The 16595-nt window shown below is 42.2% G+C and overlaps 1 protein-coding gene across 3 annotated transcripts in view; it reads right to left on the minus strand.

Annotated features, from left to right (window-relative positions):
• Nucleotides 1-2900, minus strand: part of samd11 (sterile alpha motif domain containing 11) — a 51847-nt gene extending 48947 nt beyond the window's left edge. For 2 of the 3 annotated variants that reach the window (XM_085145039.1, XM_085145040.1), the window contains exon 1: nt 935-2900. In XM_085145039.1, the coding sequence (XP_085001165.1) occupies nt 935-1634 (700 nt within the window). In that variant the 5' untranslated portion in view covers nt 1635-2900. The remainder of the gene's footprint in view (nt 1-934) is intronic. The other variant, XM_085145038.1, reaches the window with a different exon arrangement.
• Between the last annotated feature and the right edge of the window lie 13695 nt (nt 2901-16595).

Genomic DNA, 16595 nt, shown 5'->3' on the forward strand with positions numbered 1-16595 from the left:
AAAACAGACCTGAAAGAGTCGGTACCTGCAAAGATTTGCCTATTCTCTGTTTAATTTGATCACTGTGTCCAGCTGTAGCCACTGTTCAGGGCTGCGAGCCAGCCAGGAGCTTACTGACATCTGTCTATAGGAATCGCTATATTAAACTATAAGACTATCATTTTTGACCTGTGGGCGACCCCCCACACCCCCACCCACCCACACACTTCTTAATGCGTGTCAGTTTTGCCGGAGTAGCCCTGCATGCGCGTGAGTGTGAGGCGAAAGGGCGCGCACCAAGCGTAGTTACTGCATAAGAATACTTTGCTGTAAATGCTAAGATAAAAATCACTGGCAACGGTTTCTTGTTTTTTTTTTGTTGTTATTTTATTCTTCTTGGGGTTTTTTAATGAAAAAAAACATTCAAAATGAGTCAACAGCTTTAATGAGAAACACTGGATACAAATAAGTCGCATTAAACGAACTGTGACGCTAAATTGACGCAAAATATCGGCTCATAAAGTCTCCTCAAATCTAACATGCAATGCGTAAACGTGAACACCCATGCACAAGTGCAGCTGCACCTAGCGGAATGATTTATCCCATAATGTGGAAGAAAACAATATATCTGAACTGTCACGTATTTCAGTAAACTACGGCTAACTTTTCACCTCGGTCCAGTGCAGCCAACTCCTAGTGCAGCCCCGGCTCGGTGTGTGTGAGAGCAGCCCAAACTCTGTGTCAAAGGCTCGGAGGGTATGTGGAGGATATGCGCCCTTTCTCATCTGTCTCCTTACGCGCCGACTGCTGTAACCCTTTCACTCCAAAACTCAGTACCGAACCACAGGATTCAAGTTAGTAGCCACACTATGCGACGTCTATAAAGCTCCTAATTCACCGTGTCGTGTCCTCCTTTGCCCGTGAACCTTCAGAAAAGTGAAGATACAGTTCTTACCTTTGTGTCTGATACTCCGTTTCCAATCTTTGGCAGTCTCACGTCCACTGACAAACTGGAACTCGTTGGGGGTGAGCCACTCGCCCCTGTATTTAATTGAGGGTCCCTTACTGCCTTGACACAGTTTATTGATATAAAGCAAAGCCTTGTTTTCCCCGCACTCCACCTCAATGCAAGGCTCCCCGTTGTCGAAGAAGGGCTGAAAGTCGGGGATGGAGGAGAACCTCTCTACCATTAAGTCGTCCGTGTGATGGTGGAGGTGCTGGTGATGCAGCGCCGAGTCGTGGAGCCCCAAGTACGCGCGATGATGGGCGAAAATGTGGTCGTAGGGCGGCGGATGCGGGGTCACCACGGGGATAGCGGTGGCATTTAAAGGGGCCAAGTATTCAGAGGGGTTGAACGCAGTCAATGCCATGTCGTCTCCATCCAGCCTCTCCTTCTTGATGGCAGGCATGTTAGTGGGAGCCGAGCGCCGGTAACAAGTGAAAAGCTGCTGCTCGCCCGATCCAACTTGAGCGTCCTCTTCGTCTGCGAGTTGGGCTGACCCAGACTTGGAGACGCGCCGCTTGGTTTTACGCAGTCCCGTGTCGCCGAGAGACAGCGGTCTGAGGAAGTTGCCGGATAGATTCCCATTCAGTAGTTTCCAGCTCGCAGCGGCAGCAGCGCTCTCCGCCAGCCTCACAGCTCCTACCTCCCACATTTAATCACACTCGCTCTGTTAATACCTGACATGCTGGGCAGCCCTGAGCCCCTCACACTCTCCTACCTGCTCTAATCAGTAGCGGCCACGTTTTACCTCGCACTTCTTAGCGTTTGAGAATTTTAAAAGTGGGAGTTCTTTTTTTAATATCCACCGAGTAGAGGTAAACCAATCGCCAGTGCAATCTTCAAAAAAAAAAAAAAAAAAAAAAAAAAAAAAAAAAAAAAAAAGCGATTCTGTTGTGGAAACTTGGGGGAGATGTAACGAGCCCAAATGTTACAGCCAATAACAAGAAGCCGATAAGAGTGCGTGTTTTATTTCAATTAAACCAGTTATATGTGCCATTGATCAGAAACGCATCCCAATATTATTAATAATAATAGTAATAATAATAAAATATGAGACTTAATAATCCTTAGTGTCTGCGCAAACGTTGGTGCGGTTTAAAGTTTGGTAAGAGTTGTTAGTTTTTAACCCCTGTGCATGTCGCTGAAGTCACGCTGAAGTTCACAGACCCAGACCAAACAAGATTTGCACTCTCCGCCGCTTCTCAACTTGGCCCATTTAAACAGCGGAGGCTAGGCGAGACCCACACAGAGGGAGGGGGGTACCGCGAGGGACGGCACTTCAGTGCGTAAAATGGAGGAATCACCACGAGGAAGTAAACTGTCTCCACCTATTTAACTAACTCTTAAACTTCTTTCACCTCTTTCCTTCTGTTTACCCAAAAGCTCACAATCGTATAATTATTAAGTGGAACACTGACACAAAATCGCACTCATACAATTTAACAACTGAAGCAAAATTCAACCCTAAAATACGCCTTTCGTGTCATTTTAAACTTCACTATTAGAGGAACTGCTCCAAATTTTGCTTTGGCCATTGTTTTTAGCCAACAACAACAAAAAAAGGCCAGTTTTACTCACATGTTCAACTTGTAATCACTTCATCATCATATAATTTCACAGCTCTAAAGTAGTCCTTTACTATTAACCTAGCCTATACAAAAGAAATGGACTGCTGGACGGAAGTCAGAGACCACCAGATCCACACATGGCCACTGCTGTGTTCCGTTTTGGTGTCTAAATTCAACCATCTTATTTGTTATACTTCACCTACTATGACCCCGTTCTGCCCTCTCCCGCCACACCTGCTGCAGTGTCTTTATGTGAGCCGCCACTTTCAGCGCTGAACACATTTTCACCTGTTAAGCTCTCTACATGTTCTATTTTTGGTGTTAACCAAGTACAGAAGGTGTTAACCTTGTGTTTCTATTTAATATAATAAAAAACAAAGCAAAACAAGATTGATATCATTTTCAGGTATTACGAAAACAGCAAAATAGTGAGCTGTTAGACGCGTGCTTAATAACTAAGTTAATAGAAAACTTAATTTTTGTGTGTTTTGTCCTTTATATAGCTTCTGTTGTGATGTAGACAGGAAATACAAAGACAGACACTGGTGTGACAAGCAATAAAGGTCAAATTATGGACCAAAAATATATTTTTGTGGTCTAACAGACTATTTTGTCCTCAATACAGTCATAAGTAATGGCGGTTTGTTTGAGTAAAAGTGTTCAAATTGAACTAAACTCAATCATCATACAGCAAATTTAAAAAGGATTTGGACTTATATGTAACCACTGCTGCAGACTTTTGTTTCTTTAACTGGAGTATAACCCAAAACCTGGAACCATACGTTCTGAAAGCACTTTCTCTCCACGCTGTCTGCAGGGTAGGCTCCCCTGAGCTCCTGGAGCTTATGAGCAAGACCACATCTGACCCCCATCAGTGAAGAACCACCCAGGTGGATCCACCACCACCAACACATGGAATAGCCATTCCAGCAGCAGAGGTGGGGTCTAAAGCGCTGTGTGTCAAGAGCTTATAAATCAGGCCAAACTGCCTCTGACACACACAGGAAAGAGGCACGCCACACCGCAGGCGGAAGCGCTGCACGGGAAGGCCGGAGTCCACAGCCGGGGCCAAAACTGGTATAAAAGCCTCCAGCCACGACCAAGCAGGCAAACACACAGCAGACATGTATAAAAACAGATGCCAGCTACCTCACTGAAGATGATGACAGGCTGTAGATTGACATTTTTCCCTTTGGATATGAGAAGCTGTGATGTCTGAAGGGAAAAGTAATGGAATTAGTGGGTTTGTGGATTAGGAAGAGACCAAAACAGATGTTACATTCACAGCTAAGGAAGAAAAAAGTGACCTGAGATCACTTCTCTGAAAAGCCTCGCCTGAAACAGAAAGAAAAAAAAATCGAATCAAACATTTTTCGACATATCTTTCCACGTGATGGCGAGCTCGCCGAAAAGCAGCACTGACATTAATTATGAACTGCTGACATTTATGGCGTATGTTTAAAAAGTCGTTTCTAGGAAGTGGAACACTGCATTTCAGATTAGAAGCTCTGATACTTTATCAAAGCGGGCCTCACCGCAGCAAAATGTCTCGATGGAAACCTTGTTGATAAGTGCGTTGGTGCTAGAGGCTGCACCGTCGGGAGAGCCCTGATGAAACTAGTCATAAAGGGGACACCCATTGCTTACACCCACTGCCCATCCTTGAATGTGACTCATTCAAGGGGTTCCCCAAACTTTAGTGACGACACCTCAACTTTCACATCTTCAAAAAATTGGTTTGGTGTTAAATGAGTAAAACTTTCCATCAGCAACCTGTGTGTGTTACATTAAAAAAAAATGTAAAAAAAAAAAACAACCTCTTGATTTGATGGGGAAACCTTGCTCAACCTTTCTACCTCCTTTAACCTTTTTACTTCCTTTTTGCAGTTTGCAGTGTGGAAGCGTCTCGTGTACAATAGAAAAGAAAATACCAAAGAAAAACCCACACCTGCTCACACACCTCATAAATTTACAGTGAAACAGAAAATCCCAGCATCAACGTATAATGGCTATCTTATTTTAGTTAACAGAGCGTTACCTCTGCTTGTGTTGCTTTTGAGCTAAAAAAAATTAAATAAAATAAAAAGAAGTTAATTCTGTTACATTTGAAACCAATTTGAAATAACCCACAGGGCATAAAGTCAGGCAGTTTTGCTGTAATTGTGTAGGAGCTTTAATAAAATGTGTTGTAGATTCTACAAAAAAAGTACCTCCCACAAAGATGATATAAACATTAGTTCTTTTGATATAATTAACTTTTTGTTGCCAACTACTTCTTCACTCTGTGACTTTCCGTGTTTCCTGAGATGTCTCTGAGCAGCCTACACAGACGCACACTTGTGCATCTTTCAGCTATGACGTACTCTAGTCAAGCGATCGTGAGTCAAGCCTTGCACTCGCACAGCAAAACACTGGTGGAGATATTAGCATCACCTCATCTTAGAGTTTCTCAGTCTCATGCTAAACACCTGTTCACATGTGAATAAACTGGTGAGCCTGCAGGACAAACCCTTAGATTAGAAATGACATACCGACTGATTTAACAACTCCAAAATATACATAGAAAGGAAACCAATCGCCCACTAAGGAACAAGAGAGACTTTAACACTACTGAATTTTTCTCTTCAGGTTGGTCACTAAACTTAATACAGACATCACTTCACTGCACTGTTTGTGGATTTTCTTTTGTAATATTTTTAAATGATAAATTAAACATTCATATTGCTAAATTACACTGTTGCTTTCTGGAAATTCTGTCTATGAGCGCTACATTACGCAGCGGATAAGCGTCTACAGCTGTCTACAAAACTTCAAAAACGCAGAGATCAGTCCTCCCCCTGTAAACCATAAAGGATGTTTACACAAACTGTTGGGGTCGGCTAATTTGGCCGTGTGGGCTAATGAAGCCCAACTTTTGTCAGTCTTCAAAGTGTATTTTACAGCCATTCTCTCTCCGTGTCGTCCGGCGGGAACCCCCCTAGAGCGGCCTCCGCCTCTGCGCCGTTGTTGGCAGCGGCCCGGAGCCGCAGCGCTGCCGGCGGGGGAGAGTGGTAATAAATAACCCGGGGAGAGGAGCGGAGACCGCCGGGCGGTGCACAGTCTGACCTGACAAATACTCACTGGAAAACCATCAGAGAGCGAGAGCCCACCCCTAGCGCTTGGAGCCAGCCTTTCAGACATGAGCTGCAAAATATATAGGCCTGCCCCTACTGGAAAAAACACGGAGAGGAAGAAGACAGAAGCGTCTCCGTCTCTCCCCCCGCATTCACATCCAGACACCGCCGGAGACACGGCGAGAGTAATTAACTATTTAAAGTTCTTTCTGAAAGCATCAAAGTACGCCCTGTCCAAATCCACTATGGCAAAACAGGAGACGATAAACAAGTCAGAGGAAGTTACAGGAAGATTAAACTATTTTAAGTTTTGCTTGACATGGAAATGACCCAGTTAGCCTGAATTTAACCCGCAAGTTCACTAATGTTCTGCCTTGTTTGCTAACTGTAACTGGTGAACTTAGGTTCACAATTTCAAAAATGTCCTTGATTAAAAATGAGCATATTTTAGTGTCTATACCCCAAACCTTCAATGTTATCCCATTAGTTTTTATGATAACGCCTTTGTGTGCGATTGCATTGCAACTGTACTGTTAAGGATTATGGACATGCAACCTACAGACATGTATTTGTGCATTTGTAGCTTCCCAGCTGGAAAAACTAAGCCCATGTTGAAGTGTGCTCATCTTGCATTTCATCTGAAAACCACCAGAGAGCAACAGCTGTGGTTTCAAACACACTTCCTGTCCATTAGAAGTTTACTGGAAAACAGCTTCCTGCGTTGACCTCTCAACACTTTCATGTTGAGTTTGAGCTCAGTCAGTCATTTTGAGTCATAGCGAATAAAAAACAACTCTAAATGAAGGATAATCTGATCATGAAACCATATAATCATTAGCTAACGCCTTGCGATTGACAAGCTGTTGCTAATAAGCGTGTAACTTTACACAGAGAACCACCCATCTCAACACATCCATTTTTTTGGGGGGCAACCAGAAAAGCTCATCTCAAGGTTTCAAAACGGGACTTCAGAAACAGCAGCTACGCCCATCTTTTATAGCGTCTATGCCAACAGCAAAGCCCAATCAGCCTGATGTGGTTTTCTAGGTTAAATGCTGATTTGTTAAAAATTGTGCCTGAGCAGGAAAGAGAAATAGTACAATTTACCAAGTACAGACCAAAGATTTTAAAAAAATAACACAAGCAGCTCAAAAAGTGCCCCAGTGGACACCTTTCATTTGGTTTCACTTCGGCTCTTCTTATGTTATACAACTTTGGTTTTATACACAGCTGACTGCAGGACCAACAACAGAAAAATCAAGAGGACCCCACGGCCCGGTTGTTGACCCCATGACTTTTTACAGAGTGACAGTAGAAAGCTACATCGTGTAGACTCCTGCAAAGCTATGCACCACCCACGCACAGCCATTTGTTTACTTTAATAGGTTCCTAAAATCCTAAAAAATAATAACAATAATAATTATCCTACCCAGACAAGCAGTGTTTTGAACAATATCAATACACAAACTCTAAAAAAATAACATCCAGCACTGCCAAGAGCATACTCAAGTACCAGGTGGCGATATGACCCTAAGAAATGTTGTCCCAGTCACAAGCCTCGTGCAAACAATAACAAGAATCGCAGTCTTGCATCATAAAAGATGATAAAGACGCCTACTTTTGATGTTGCAATACAAAAATCTTTGTTTTCCTTGCTCACATGTAAACAGAGAAAATTAATTTCTTAAAGCTCAGTTTTCAGTGACCCAAAATGGCATGCGAGTATGTACGAAAGGCCAAAACACATAGATAAACCTACGTTTTCTAAAACACTCGTGTACGTGTGGAGAGGACCATTTTAAAAATGTTTCTACTTTACTTTTGCTAGTTTTTGTCGAGACCACAGCATCAACAATATACAAGCTGTTAGTCAGCAGCTAAAAACACTATTGAAATTAATACCTTTGCAGACAGATAACTGACCAAAGTTGTGGTGTTAAGCCTTAGCCATTTCATTCTGTAGTTTATGGGGGTTCTCTTGATACATATATCGATCCATCGCCTGTTTATCCAATTCAGGTTTGGGGTGGAACCCATCCCTGTTGACCCAGTGCAAGAGGTTGGCTACACCCTAGACAGGTTGCCAGTCTATGGCACGGCTAACACAATGACAAAAAACATTCATGCTGGCACGAGTCAGTGTACCCTAATACATGGTTTAAAATCACCAATCAACCTAAAGTGCAGATATCTGACAAACTCCACACAAAAAGGCTCCAACTGGAATCAAACTCAGGACCTTCTTGCTGTGTTAACCACCACACTATTATGCTGCCCAGCTAAATTAGTATTAATAGTTATTTAACTGTAGCCTGTAATATCATGCAAGAGCACATAGATTGGAGTCACTTAGTTCAGATTTCCAGTTGGTGCCATCAACCAATTGGATAGGCCTAACCTAAACATGTGATGTAGCGCTACGCCCCATTTTTGTATACATGGACTGTTTTAGATGGATCAAAGTAGTGACAAATTGGGGACCACAGATTTTTCAATTATTAGAAGCAACTGTTGGACCAGTTGTCACAGCCACAAGGTGGTTTATTCAACGTAAACAAGACTAAACGTCTGACTCATAGGCCATCACCCAACCACGATGCTCTGCCCCTTCCTGCAAGAGGAAGCTGTGAGTAGTGCACTGATAATAACACGAGCATTTTAAGTATAGAGAATATGGTATTATAATCAGGATCCTTTAGCGTGCACTGACTCATTAGTCTTAGAGATGCATCACTTCAATCAGGAGGAGATCATTTACATATGAGTCAAACAAGGGAATTCCCGTCATCACCCCTAAACAGTTGCGAGCTAAATAAAGATGTTATAACGCAAGGCCCGTGATATGATGCAAACAGCAGGTTCAGTGAGCTTACGCTCCCCGAATAGAAGCTGTTGCCACATCTTATGAGTTGTTCTGAAGAAAAACAAGGGAATTAGTATTTTGGCTCATTTGCTGGGTTCAAGTTTTGTTTCCCCCCCCAAATTGTGCCTTTTGTATAATTGCTTTAACATGACAGCTAACATTAAATGTTCTGCGACCTGCGAAGTTGCACCTTAGTAGAAAGAAAAAGTCCTCATCCGTATTTGGAAAATACTTTTTGTATTTATTCTTTTTTTGTCCTCAGCTTCTTTATGTGATAGTCAAAATGTGAATAATTAAATGATAATAACATAACTGATATAATCAAGGCAGTGGATGGAAACACAAGTTAATAACTAAACTAAAATGAGTACATTTCTCAGTTGCTTTCTGTACAGTGATTTTTTTTTATGCGTTTGTCATCTCAGTAAATTCCCACTAACATTCAAGCAGAAGCTCTTGTTACAGTGAATACTTTACATCTTACAATTCATCATTCCTCTCATCACATACTAGATGCTCATCATTACTAGTATCAATGTTCTTCCCTAGCTGGTGACGCTAGTCGGAGTACAAATTTCCAGATTAGTGAATTTAGTTTGGTTCTTCTGTTCTTTGAAGAACCAAACAATCTGTATTAGCATAACCGTGATCACACAGCTGGTCTTGGCTCTTTTAAGCAAAACGTGGAGAAATATTAAGACTTTCAGTATCCAGGGATGTCAGACCTGCATTAGATAATAGGCTGTGACTGTTTTGGCATGGGCTAGGATAGAGCATATGAAGACCAAGATTTCTTTGGTACTTCACTTTACTGTCACACAGCTCATCACCTCTGCTCCGTAGACCTACACATTCTTCTCAACAAGCTCCATTTTAAAAGGAGAAAAAACTGTATTTTAATCAGAGTCTTCATAGAAGCAGTTTCATTTGAGTCGTGTGACACAACGGCTACTGTTTTAATTAATCTACCCGTCTGTAGATGCTACAATATTGTTATAATTCTGCAGGTTTTGTTTTTCTGCCTTTTTTCCTCCTTCCTATATTCATTTTTCTACTGTGGCTGTTGGTGGTTTCTGTCCTGGGGTTGAACCTCTTGTTGTGAGCCATTCCTCCCGCACCTGTTTGTAATGGAGTTATCAGTCGGCAGGTAAATAAGATAAAGACTAGTGTACTTACCTTATATCTCAGTGCTCTCCATAGTAACCTACCTGGAAACCTGTCTGAACCCTGTCTATTTGGGAGTCCACTGACCTGCAGTCTGGTGATAGCTCCAACAATTCTGCTTCCTTTTGGCACCACCTCAGCAACCAGAGGAGCTGCTTACCTGCACCCAGCCTGCATTTCCCCTCTACACCCATTCGCTTCTCTGGAAACTCACCTGCCGACCCAGAAACCCACCCACGCTCTGTCTCCCTGTCAATTTAGAGCTCCGGCAATCCATTCCGCGTTGATTCTGCTTACAATTCCTTGTCTCCTGTTTACCAACAATCCATCACGCTTCTTGGGTCCTGATCATGGCAGATATACACCTACTGAAACAACACAGTGCGTACAAACCTAACCTACCCAACTCTATTAAATGTGTGCTGGAATCACACATCTCATAAGACACTTTCACAGATGACCTACAGCCCAACACTGTGCCGGGACACTTCCAGGGCAGATGCAAATGGAGGGTTTGAGCTGCTGCTGCTGCTGCTGCTCAGCTAAAGTGCAAGCTAAAGGCTAAAAGAGAGGGAAAAGGTGCATTTATAATAAGCCTGTCTCATTGTGGATGAATCAGATTTCTGGAACAGAACTAATGAAACAGAGTTGATGATTCTTCCATCATAATCCTCAGAGTACACCGCGCACAGGTTAGCAGGAGCTCACTTTGGTATTTCATTAATAATGCACACAAGGCTTTTGGGTTATCCAAATTAACACAAAACAGCAACAACACATTGGTGTTAAAATTTCTACTCTATATTTCAACACATTTTTAACACTGTACAGTTGTGATATAATAAAATGAGTAACAATGTAAACAGCCCTTGCATAAGGACACACAATCCCTAGTGTCAGCAAGATGGAGATTACGATCTTCACAAAGGCTAAGTCCACACGTACACGGGTATTTTTGAAAACGGAGATTTTCCATTTTCATTTTAAAAAATAATCCCGTCCACACGTAAAGGCAGAAATGTAGGAAAACGCTGCTAGGAACATGCCAAAGCGACAGGTGGCGATATATTCCTAACCGTGCAGAAATGTTGGCCAATCAGAAGTCTAGAAGCCTCGGTGGGAAAAAGTAAACAAAGCTGGGGCATAGAAGCAGAACCGAGTCGTATGTGTGGAGGGACAGTAACTGTGTGTGTATATGTAAGCATTTAAACACTGCAGAGAGAACAATTAACAGTAACAGTATTGTAGAAATTCATCTCACCGAAACAATAACGTGGCGCACAGTGTGACGTCAAAAAAGGCGCACATTTTTGACGCTGCGTTTTCTTCGTTTTTCTCGTCCACACATAAATGCAAAAATGGAGTTTTCAAAAATATCCACCCTGGCCGGAGTTTTTAAAAATCTCAGTTTTCAGTGACCAAAAACGCCGTTTACATGTGGACGAAAGGCGCAAACGCATAGAAAAATCTGCGTTTTCAAAAATACCCGGGTACGTGTGGACGTAGCAAAAGTATATCAGTTTGTTTGTTTGTTTTTTAAACAAAAGAGGTGACTAAAACAAATTCTGGGCCATTATAAAAATGAAAAATCCTAACCTGCACTTGATACCGATTTCATCTTTCTCCACATTTCAGACTCGCTTTGCTTCTTTTGGCATTCACAGAGTATGGCACCTCTTGGTTCAGGTCAAACTTCTGTTGTAGTAGTTGTTCCTGTTCAGTGTTATTTGCTCCGGTAAAAGGATGCTACCTTTGCTGATTCATTTTCATTTGATCTAGACCTGAAACTTCTCAAGGGACTGCAGGGAGTTTGGCTCTTCTAAATTGGAATTTGTGGAATTTAATATCACAAACGTTTAGAGAGGATACAGTCTCCGAGGCCTTGACTCTACCTCTGTTAGCAGACACAGAAAAGATGGGGGAAGAAAAAAAATGATAGATCAAAAGTGCCAGATTCTAACAAGTCTTTGGAAAGGAAAGCACAACATTTGTCAATTCAAAGCATTCTTGTGATTACAATCTACTAAACAACACATCCAATTGAAAATTCATCTACAGCATTTTCAATATGTGCAGAGTGCTACAACGGCAGCTTTTCTGGCCCCTGTTTGCAGTCTCTAAACACCTGCAACAAAAACCAGCAGCTTCTTCAAAGCGGTTTAAGTCATGTTTTCCCTTCATTTTGCTTTTTAAAACATTTTTAACACTGCATTGGCCTGTGAACACAAAGAGACCACTCTGCTATTTTTGTGGTGTAACCTGGGCCTAAAGCTAAATCTTTAACCAAACAGTCGTCCAAAAAACTAGCCTAAAATAAGTTTGAAAACTGCACTAGTGTGAGATCAACACACAGTCTTGTAACTCCAGAATTTCAGAGTTGGCAAGCAGGCGGAGAAACATTAAACCCAGGGGGAGGGGGAGGGCTGGGGAGTGGAGGGGAGGGGGGGTTATGCTGTCGTGCCGGCGCCCTTGGCCTCCCCCAGTGGATCTGGGGGGTCAGGCGGCTGTCTGTGATCCCACACAGCGGCTCTTCCACATGGGATTTATTTTCTTGCTGGATGGGCAGGCAGGCGGCCCAAGAGGATTCTCATTTTAGACCAGCGTCTGTAGCTGTCAACGCCAGCCGACAGAGGCGAGCGGACACCCGACCCCGAGTATCCTCCCTCAACACTCCCCTTTGGACTCTCTCCCCTCCTCCTCCTTCTATTCCCTGTTCACACACAGAAAAAGCACACAGACACCGAGCATGCACACACACAAACACACACAAAATAATGATTTCACAGCCTCTCGTTTTCTTTAAATAAAACCTCCACTTACGTTATGATGTGGCTGGAAATTATAACATTTTAAAAAAAATTCAGCATGACTGTTTATTCAGTTTTGCATTTAAAGCCATTTTTTTTGCAGTTTAGCAGGAGTCCTTATCTTTGATTGTAATGCTGTGTGGTGAACTCAACTGAAAGCCTCGACGAGCAATGAGCCAGGTCTATCTAGCAAAAAAAAAAAAAATGCACAGCGTCTCCCCTTCCTCCCAAGCGCTGTTAATAATTCGTGCAGTAAAAGATAGCATGCCTCTATGAGTTTGTGGGAGTTATTGGCACAGTATTCCCCACCATATTTGTGCGAGGCAGTGATAGGAACATAAATTATTTCTTATCTCTTCCGCAATCCATTTTTCAAAGGGCTCACTCTGTGTTTGAAGGGTAGCAGCGCCGCCAGCCAAAGCCCAGATAGTCGGCTACATTAGCCTTCAAGAGATCCGACTTCGTGATTTCAAACAATGCAATAAAAACAAAACTCATTGATATGGGCAGCACCATATATGACCACAATTTAATACCAAATTAGGCCTCTGGAATCCAACAAAAGATCAAAACAACGGTCACCATTACCACCACAGCAAAGGCAGGCACTGTGAGATCATTAAGTTAAATGAATGGCAATGCACCTGTGGATCTAAGAGGTAAGACCTTGAATGTTAAATATTTCTAAATTTCTACAAGATTTAACAGTGGACCAAAAATGGACTCTTTGTCCAAACTAGTGATTTAAAGATTTTCTAAATTATAGGTTTTTTTGCGCGTGGAAATTGGACAATGTTGGGTAAATAAATTCTCTCGATTAGATATGTTGAAATAGTCGTCTTCTATCCGGTGAGCTGCCAAATAAAACTGAAAAGACAGTATATAATCAAGCTGATGCCTTTGGAAGACACCAAAAGATTCAACCTTCTGAAAAGAGAAATACTTTTAAGGCTCAGGAGCCTGTTTTCCATAACAAGGCCCCTTCTGGGGTCAAGAGTTTCTCTCTCGGATGAAATCATGCAAAAAGAAACACAAGAAAAGTTTTAAGGGAAAGTGGAAAAAGTCGAGCAGTGACTCGACCTGGTCAGCTGTGTGAACGCAGCTCTGAATCAGAACATTTTCTGGAAACTCTTCACAAGCAGTGCTGGTTATCAGTCTCAGCAGTTTAGACGTGTTTTACAGTTCAGCCTGATCTGCTGAGAGAAAATGACAAATGATAAATATCAAACAGTCCTCTGCAAAGCATTAATGTCTGCTTGCAAAGAATAAACCCTAGCTCTCCCAGCTACTATTGATTTTTTTTCCTGTGTGTGATGTGAAACCAGCAATCAGCACTGCGGTTCAAAATAGCCCTGAAACTGGAGCCGAGACGTCAATGAGTCGCCAACACATTTCAATTAGTGAGCCGCCCTGGCCGATCTCTCCCCTGGGGCACAAAGCACAGAGGGCCCAAGTCAACATATGGTCCTGCATTGGCTTAAACGAATCTGATAAGACACTGAGCGGCAATTTATGTATGCCACAGCTATTTGTCTACTACTAGGTGCAAATTGTAAGCTAAAAAAACAAACAAAAAACAACTGAATGCATCTGGAATTAAAAGCAACTACAGTCTCTGAAGGCCTTTAAAGAGTCTGGGTTGTTTGACACGGGTGGCTTCCGGTCAAAAGACGCATGCAGGGATAAGAATTCAGCCAAGCTGGTAGCAGCTCACATGACATAATTTTAAGAAGTGAAATTATAGCCCATCAGTGTTTAACTTTTAATTTACCTATTTAGAAAACCCGTTTTCATTCATAATGAGCCCGTGGCAGCACTACCTAACACCCAGAGGATGATTTACAACTTAATCTTCCATACGGATTTCGGTGTAAGCTACTTATCTCAGGCTGTAGTTTTGTTTCTCCTTGAATAGTGTTAGGAAAAACAAGAGTATAAGTAGATTTCACATTTGCAGTATTGAATTTAACTTCGCTAACAAGTTTAAAAACAATAGTATTTTCCTCCATGTAAACACAGTTCAGTTGTTTCTTTTAAATTAAAAGTGTTGGGTAAGTTTAAAGGGGCTACTGTATATGTGGGTGTTTTATTTTGAAAGTCTCAGCCTGTCCTGTCTCAAGATTTCCTATCAGCAGTGGTAGTCCTCAACGTCATCCAGAGCTGCCTCTCCTGCAAGTCTCCTGTCTTGTCCTGACTCGAACTCTTGGACTGTGTCGATATTTTGTATCGTGTTCGATTTGTCAAGACCAAGAACCCAACATGGCATTTAAGATTTGGAGCTGAGGACACTGCTCCTTTGTATCATTTAGCGAGACAGGGACCACCATTAGCAATGGCAGTCCAAAGCAAAGTAGGAGTCTGTCCAGTGAATAACAGAGGACCGCCACATAAGTCAGAAGGCCAACCTGCACTTGGGAAATGAGGATTTAGGCTGGGTTTAGATTAAATTTCACAATAAAAGTAGCACCTTTAATTGTTTTTGCTAAATGGGCAAAGAGAAAGACAAGAATTCTGTCAAAAAGCTATTTATCTTTACTAGAATAGCCAACAAGCTTCACTCTTAATAGATAGTGACAGAAAAAGACACAATTTCATTGTTTTTTTTAGCACTGAGAAAATCATCAACAACAAATCAAGAAGAAAAGTAGTACATGAATGCCAATTCAATTTAGGTTTATTTATTTGGTCCCACACAACAACAACAATGACTTTAAGGCACTTTATACTTTAAGGTAAATACCCTAAAATAATATAGAGAAAACACCAACAATTAGACCACCCCATACGAGTAAGCACTTGAAGACAGTGGTAATGAAAAGCTGCCTTTTAACAGGAAGAAACCTCCAGCAGAACCAGGCTCAGGGCGGGGCGGCCATCTGTTGCCCCAAGTTTGAAGTAAGGGGAGGGATGCCAGATCATTGTATTAAAGTAAATACCTCAGCTGTTCTAAAGTTATTATCATCAGACTGACTCAGTGCTTTATATTCCTGACTATAAAGAATGCTGAAAACTGACATGAGGTCCACTTTCACAATTGTTAAGCGAGTTAATAATTTGTTGCCATACCTCTGCTATCAGATAGCTCCAGATTTAACTAAAAACAAATTACATTTATGATATTTAACACGTGTTAATTTTTGTTTTTTACAAGAAAGAAAAAAAAATGCATTTTTCCTCTCAAAGTCAGTATCTGCTATGATACAAAAATTTTTTTTTATAATACTCCTAAAAGAAAGACTAGATAACTGGAAGAAAAAAAATGTTTTGTGTGCGTTTGCCAGCCTGCTCTCTCTCGCTCATAGCCATGTTGTTCATTCTCTGACAGCTCTCATCAACAGCAGCAGACTGGCGCTGGCATTGTGTGTGTGTGTGTATTTGTGTGCATACGTGTTTGCGCGTGTGTACGTGCTGTACATTCTCCAGCGAGGGGCCAGGGGGTTACGCTGGAGCCACAGGGCCACCGCGACATCTCACTGCCCCCCTCCCTCACAGTCCCCCGTACCCCTCTGGCCTTTTGCTCCTCGCCTGGCTGGCAGCCCTGCATCAGGCAGACACACACAGACACAGGCTCTGCCCCCCCACCAACCCCTGCCAGAACACACACACACACACCACTCGCTTCACCACCCCCCGCTCGGGGCCGATCGATACAGCTCTTCGCCTTTCATCTGACCAGAGCTTTGGAGGAGCTGTGCTTCCTGAAGAAAACCCAATACAGCATTCCCTTCTCAGGGTAGCTTATTCTCTCTGTGTAAAAGTGTGTGTGTGTGCTCGTGTATGGTTGTCTAAATGTTCATGTGTTTGTGAATGAGAATGTGTGGGTGTAGGAGCAGAGAAGGAAAGGTTTTGTGCGCAGTGGCCAGCGATGTGATAAATCAGCTAAAAGATGACCATAATAACAGGGTGTTTGAGTGTATGAAAGACCAGTGACTAAAACATATAAACAGGTTTGTAGTAGATGTTGCACACCAGTGGAACAAATAGTCGGATCAAATAAAACATCTGATCAGTGCAACATGAAACTTGCTCTTCCCTTTTCGAATGGCGTGTCCTGACTCAGAGAAAACCCTCAGTGCTCTTTTTATAGGTCAGTTTCTT

Source organism: Neolamprologus multifasciatus, chromosome 20, assembly GCF_963576455.1.
Source record: "Neolamprologus multifasciatus chromosome 20, fNeoMul1.2, whole genome shotgun sequence".
Lineage (NCBI taxonomy): Eukaryota > Metazoa > Chordata > Actinopteri > Cichliformes > Cichlidae > Neolamprologus > Neolamprologus multifasciatus.